Source organism: Bos indicus x Bos taurus, chromosome 8, assembly GCF_003369695.1.
Source record: "Bos indicus x Bos taurus breed Angus x Brahman F1 hybrid chromosome 8, Bos_hybrid_MaternalHap_v2.0, whole genome shotgun sequence".
Classification (NCBI taxonomy): Eukaryota; Metazoa; Chordata; class Mammalia; order Artiodactyla; family Bovidae; genus Bos; species Bos indicus x Bos taurus.
In genome coordinates this window covers 38,895,750-38,901,749 of record NC_040083.1, presented here as the reverse complement: position 1 = coordinate 38,901,749, position 6,000 = coordinate 38,895,750, and the positions used below count along the sequence as shown (strand labels likewise).

Sequence of the window (6,000 nt, the reverse complement as noted above, 5' to 3'; positions counted from 1 at the left end):
AAGGTAACATATCTTTAAGCTCTCTCTCTCTCTTTTTAAAAATGTAATACCAGCTACTCTTTGAGCTTCCCTGGTGGCTCAGACCGTAAAGAATCTGCCTGCTATGTGGGAGACCTGGGCTCTATCCCTGGTTTGGGAAGATCCTCTGGAGAAAGGTATGACAACCCACTCCAGTGTTCTTGACTGGAGAATCTTAATGGACAGAGAAGCCTGGCAGGCTACAGTCCATGGGGTTGCAGAGTAGGACACAGCTGAGCGACTAAGCACACAGCACACCAGCTACTCTTTAGAAAAATTTCACGAACTATTCTTCCAGCAACAATTTATAAATGTACCTCTGTTCCTGTGCCCCAACACTATTGCTTGTAATTAAAAAGAGTCCATTAGTTTGATACATGAAACCTTGTACCTATTAGATTTCCCTTACACTTTAGTCTTAGCTCAGAATAGAGTTCAATAAGTTTGACTTGAAAGTGACGGTGATGTGCAGAAAGGAAGAGAAGGTATATCCAGAGCATAGGAATTGCTAGTGTATTTTACAGATTAATGTTAGACTATGATATCTGAAAGTTTGAAAATCCCATTCATAGGGTTTCTATCACAATGGAGGGGGGGACTCTTAAGTAAGGGGTTGTGGAGAGAGTCAGATATTTTACTTCTCCCTGGACAGGGAGAAAGGCCTACAGGATCTCACTGCCTGGAGCAACTACCACAGGTCAGTTCAATCTAGAAATCAATAGATCTGTAGAAGGAAGACCAGTTCTTTTCAGAACTGGTGACTTTAGGCATGTCCACCACTCTGGTCCTGTTAACATCACACCAATATTACCTACCTTGAAGATTGGCTACGGAACAAATCAAGTCATGCATTTGAAAATATTTTCAAACCTTAAATGCTACAAAGGAGTGTGTTAGGGAAATTAGATTATAAATCAGCTAGGAAAGTTAAAACTGAGTGCAATGAAAAGTACTTACAAATTCTTTAAACTGTGTGTGAGTGCAGTTAAATGCTGACATTTTGGAGGCACGTGAGAACAAAGACCCTCTGAAGGAGAGCTGGGAGAAATACACCCTCAGGAAATTTTCAAGTGGAACTGGTGCCCTGTAACTTAACTTTAATTTCCTCTCTCTTTCTGCCAAATGCATAACTGAATCTGAGAATGTTAGATGACTGTATGATGCAACTGTGTTATTTTTCTACAATTTTATATTAGCAAGTCAAGAAACTGCGCTGGGCCTCTTTATTTGTCTAATGGTGCAGTTTAGTTGGATCAGGGTTTCATCCAAATCTTCCTTTGACAAATATTTTCAGTTTACTATCCTTACTATTTAATATGTTCCAGACTGCTATGCTGTTTGTCGGGAAAAAAACACCAGGAAGGAGACACAGTCTGGCCACAAGAGGCTGGTGAGTGGTGAGGCAGTTTAAACTTTGCTTTGAGGAATCCTGGATTCTTTGATCACCTTCTGGGGAATGCAGTGAATGTTTAGGAAAATTATGGAAAGTTACATATTTTGCTATGAGTACCAGCTACAATACTACATCTGATATGGATTAAGTTAGTTTCCTTTCTTGCTGTTTATTTATTCATGTGAGTTAACTTAAAAAAAACAAAACAAAAACTTGGGCTCTTAAAAAAAAAACTTTTAATTGAAACACAGGGAAAATTTCAGACTGTACAAAGACACAGATAATGAGAGAAAAGTCTTTTAATCCAGAACCCCTTTCCCCTACTCAACATTCCCTCGCCACTCCTGCATCCTTCTTTTCAGAGGTAATCCCAGGGTCAACGCTTAAATAAACTCTTATTGTTAAGGTGATCGCTGGGGTTCAAAAAGTTAAACATTGAACTACAGAATCGCTACAGTCGGTTCCAGTTCCAAAATTAAATCACATACTCTACTGAGAGTGCAAAAGAGAAAGCCTTGCCTTGTCTAACATTATGGCTGGTAAATGCACACAAGTTTGCAAACCGAATTAAAAAATATACACTACATTTAGAATTCCTGAAGGATAGAGAACAGGATTAAGGCACTTTCACGGCAAGTGGTTTATTTATGAATTGAAATAAAGGCCCCCTCTAGCGTGTAAACTCCATGAGGGCAGGGACTTCACCACCAGCTTTCACTGCAGACCTTGGCATACAACAAGGGTTCACTGGACAAGGGACCCCACAACCCTGCACAGAGACCGCGGCCCACAGGCCAGGACAGGAATTGGAGCACCAAACGTCACGTGAGTCGCCCTCCCCTGCACGTGCCCCGCGACCCAGGCGATGCAGCTCCGGACCCACCCCCACCAGAGACTTCACCAATCAGGGAAGGAAAGTTAAATTTGGCCAGGCAAGGGGCGGTCCCAGCTACTAGTCTCCGAGTTGCTGCGTCTTGCCGGCTCGGCCCACTTGTCGCCGAGTCTCAGGCATTAGTCCTGCCTGCTAGCCTTGACTATACAGCCTACTTAGCAACTGTGAGGCGCAGAGGAGCCAGAGCAGGGCTAGGCGCATGCGTGTTGAGCTGAAGCCCAAGGCGGAGTTTCAGACAGCATAGGGGAGTGAAAATTATCTCCAGTACGCACGCGCGCTGCAGCCCTCACAGGCAAGACACACGCGGCGCTGCGTGGTGACGCCAGTGCGGCCCGAGGAAGGGGCGAGGCCAGGGCCGGGGCGGGACTTCCAGCTCCTCCCGCCCCCTCTCCATCCAGACTCTCCCTCCCCCTCCTACCCCCACACTGGGCCCCGTCTGCGCTGGGGTGCCTTCGTCGCTTAGCGTTGTGTCGGCCTTGCCCGGCCCGGCCAGAGGGCAGATGCCCGGAGCTGCCACCGGCGCCGCCGCCGACTCGGCCGGTGGCGGTGTGGGAGACGGGCGTCCGACCCTGGGCCGCTGAGTGTGACGGACGGGGCCGGGGGCCGCCTGGCGCCGCGGCGTCTGAGGCTCCGCGCGGACCATGTATTTCCTGAGCGGCTGGCCCAAGAGGCTGCTCTGCCCTTTGGGGAGCCCGGCCGAGGCGCCTTTCCACGTTCAGTCCGACCCCCAGAGGACTTTCTTCGCCGTACTGGCCCCAGCTCGCCTCAGCATCTGGTACAGTCGGGTAAGTAGAGCCTCTCGCCTCTTCCTCCCGGCTTCCCGGCACCATCCCGCCCCCACCTTCCACCCAGAGTCTGGGACCCCTGCCCCTTCGCACCAGACCCACTCGTCTTCGCCCTCCTTGTTCCACCTCCTTGGTTGCGCGAACCCCCGGATCTGGACACGTCCTCTGGCCAGGGCTCCGGGGGGGATGCCGTCGCTGCTGCCCCAAATCCCTGCACCTCCCTGCGTTGGGCCGGCGGCCGCGCACAGTGCGGACCCCACGCGCTCCTTCGGCCGAGCCCAGATTTTCCTTCCTCTCTCTTCCCCCTTTCGCCGAGGAACAAATTTGGTTAAACTTTCCACAACTAGGAATCTGGCCGCTGTTGTGTTCCTAGTCCTACCTTGCTTTAAAGACCATTGTTTTGAAGTTGGGGAAAGCCTGTTGGGCTTTACCCAGTCAGTGCCAGACTTGACATGCGGTGATAACATTTCTACAACTACAGCCAGAGGTTTTTTTTTTTTTTTTTTAATACTGAAGGTCTGATAACCCAATTCCTCGCCTTACCCTAACATCTCTCCACTTTTAGGTCAGTTATTTTCTCTGCAGCTCTTGGACTCTTCTGTAGAGAGTTATAGAGGGGTTAGTAGGAGCGGAAGTGGGACTCAATCTCTCCGCTCGCCTCTTGGTATTCGCACCTGGAAGTAATAAGATTTGGGAAGCGCTTGAACCAGTGTTCTGTTTTTGCTTTCTGTGAATCGTGCTTTTTTATTTCTTGTATCTAATTAGTGAGTGGTTGAAAGAATAACTTAAAAAATAGCTGGTGGGTTTCCTTATTTTCCTTGAACGCTGCTACAGGTCTGTTTATAAGCAACAGAATAGAGTATAAAAATTTTCCCCCACCTTCCCAAGAGAAGGCGGTGCTAGTGTATGTCAGAGTGAAGTTGTTATGCCTTGAAAGCTGATTTTTACCAGGTGGAAATAGGTTTCGATCTTAGCTTTGTTAGATACATGTGAAATACTGGGTTTAATCAAATTAGTTAAAACTGTCAAATCTGTGTGACTATTTGAATGTCTGTCTATGCTTTGACTATCCTCACACACAGCCCTGGTAAAAGTAATGATGAGATTTAGGTATTTCTGGTATCTTTTATATGACTGTAATAATTAGGTTTTAAATTATAGTGTTTGCCATTAAGTTTTGGTTAATTTTTAAATACGTCTCAGAACAAAACAGGGCTTTGTGTTGTTTTGTTGTCACAAAACAGCAATGTGACACTTCTGTCTGGTGCTTGATTGCATGTTTTTATGTATTGCATATCATCTGGTTCTTAAATGAGATACTAATTCATTTACATCATGTATACCACTTGAGTAATTTCTTTTTTTGTTTGTATATATTATTTTTAAGGCATATAAAAAAATTAGGTGAATTTTAAATTGCCTTCTTAATTTTAGTTCATAATTTCACTCTAATGTAACAAACTGTAAAGCCTGAAATACAACTTTCCTTAACTCCATAAAGGACAGGCCTAACTTAATTTTATCACCCAACGCCTGGTGGCTTAGACGGTGAAGAATCTGCCTGCGATGCAGGAGACTCGGATTCGATCCCTGGGTCAGGAAGATCCCCTGGAGGAGGGAATGGCTACCCACTCCACTATTCTTGCCTGGAGGATTTCATGGACAGTAGAGCCTGGCAGACTGTAGTTCATTGAGTCAGAGAGAGTCAGACAGGACTGAGCGACTAACACAACTTAATTTTAGGTGATTGCAGCCGTGAAATTAAAAGACGCTTACTCCTTGGAAGGAAAGTTATGACCAACTTAGATAGCATATTCAAAAACAGAGACATTACTTTGCTAACAAAGGTCTGTCTAGTCAAGGCTGTGGTTTTTCCCTTGGTCATGTATGGATATGAGAGTTGGACTGTGAAGAAAGCTGAGCACCGAAGAGTTGATGGTTTTGAACTGTGGTGTTGGAGAAGACTCTTGAGAGTCCCTTGGACTGCAAGGAGATCCAACCAGTCCATTCTGAAGGAGATCAGTCCTGGGTGTTCTTTGGAGGGAATGATGCTAAAGCTGAAACTCCAGTACTTTGGCCACCTCATGTGAAGAGTTGACTCATTGGAAAAGACTCTGATGCTGGGAAGGATTGGGAGTAGGAGGAGAAGGGGATGACAGAGGATGAGATGGCTGGATGGCATCACTGACTCGATGGATGTGAGTCTCAGTGAACTCCGGGAGTTGGTGATGGACAGGGAGGCCTGGCGTGCTGTAATTCATGGGGTCGCTAAGAGTCTGACTCGACTGAGTGGCTGAACTAAACTGAAACTTAATATAGGCTTCCCTCATAGCTCAGTTGGTAGAGAATCGTCTGGCAATGCTGGAGACCCCGGTTCGATTCCTGGGTTGGGAAGATCACCTGGGGAAGGGAAAGGCTACCCACATTAGTATTCTTGGGCTTCCCAGGTGGCTCAGTCGGTAAAGAATCCACCTGCAATGCAGGAGATGTGGGTGTGATCCCTAGGTTGGGAAAATCCCCTGGAGGAGGGCATGGCAACCCATTCTTAATATTCTTGCCTGGAGAATCCCCATGGACAGAAAAGCCTGGTGGGCTGCAGTCCATGGGGTCACTGTCAGACATGACAGTGACTAAGTGCAGTACACAGCATAAACTTAATATGAAGGAAGAATAGACCAGAAGCCTGTAGACTACTTTATTTATCTGTAAAAGAAACAAAAATGTTCCTTGACTGTCTTAGGGATATTGTGAATATTGAGAATATCAGGGTTTTTTGTGTGTGTTTTGTTTTGCTTTTGGACTTAGATACTAAACAAATCTACGGCAAGTCCTGGTCAACGTAAAACTGGTCATACCCCTTTCCTTCAAATTCCAATGGTGCTCATAGATTGCCGGGGCCACTATCATTAAGA

General features: G+C 46.3%; 1 protein-coding gene across 6 annotated transcripts in view; it reads left to right on the top strand.

The window, feature by feature from the left end:
- The first annotated feature begins 2,730 nt into the window (after nucleotides 1–2,730).
- RIC1 (RIC1 homolog, RAB6A GEF complex partner 1) overlaps nucleotides 2,731–6,000 on the top strand; it is a 144,155-nt gene continuing 140,885 nt past the window's right edge. For 3 of the 6 annotated variants that reach the window (XM_027549328.1, XM_027549324.1, XM_027549323.1), the window contains exon 1: nucleotides 2,783–3,088. In XM_027549328.1, coding sequence (XP_027405129.1) covers nucleotides 2,945–3,088 — 144 coding nt within the window. In that variant the 5' untranslated portion in view covers nucleotides 2,783–2,944. Of the gene's footprint in view, nucleotides 3,089–6,000 lie in introns of all 6 variants that reach the window. The other 3 variants (XM_027549327.1, XM_027549326.1, XM_027549325.1) reach the window with 3 other exon arrangements.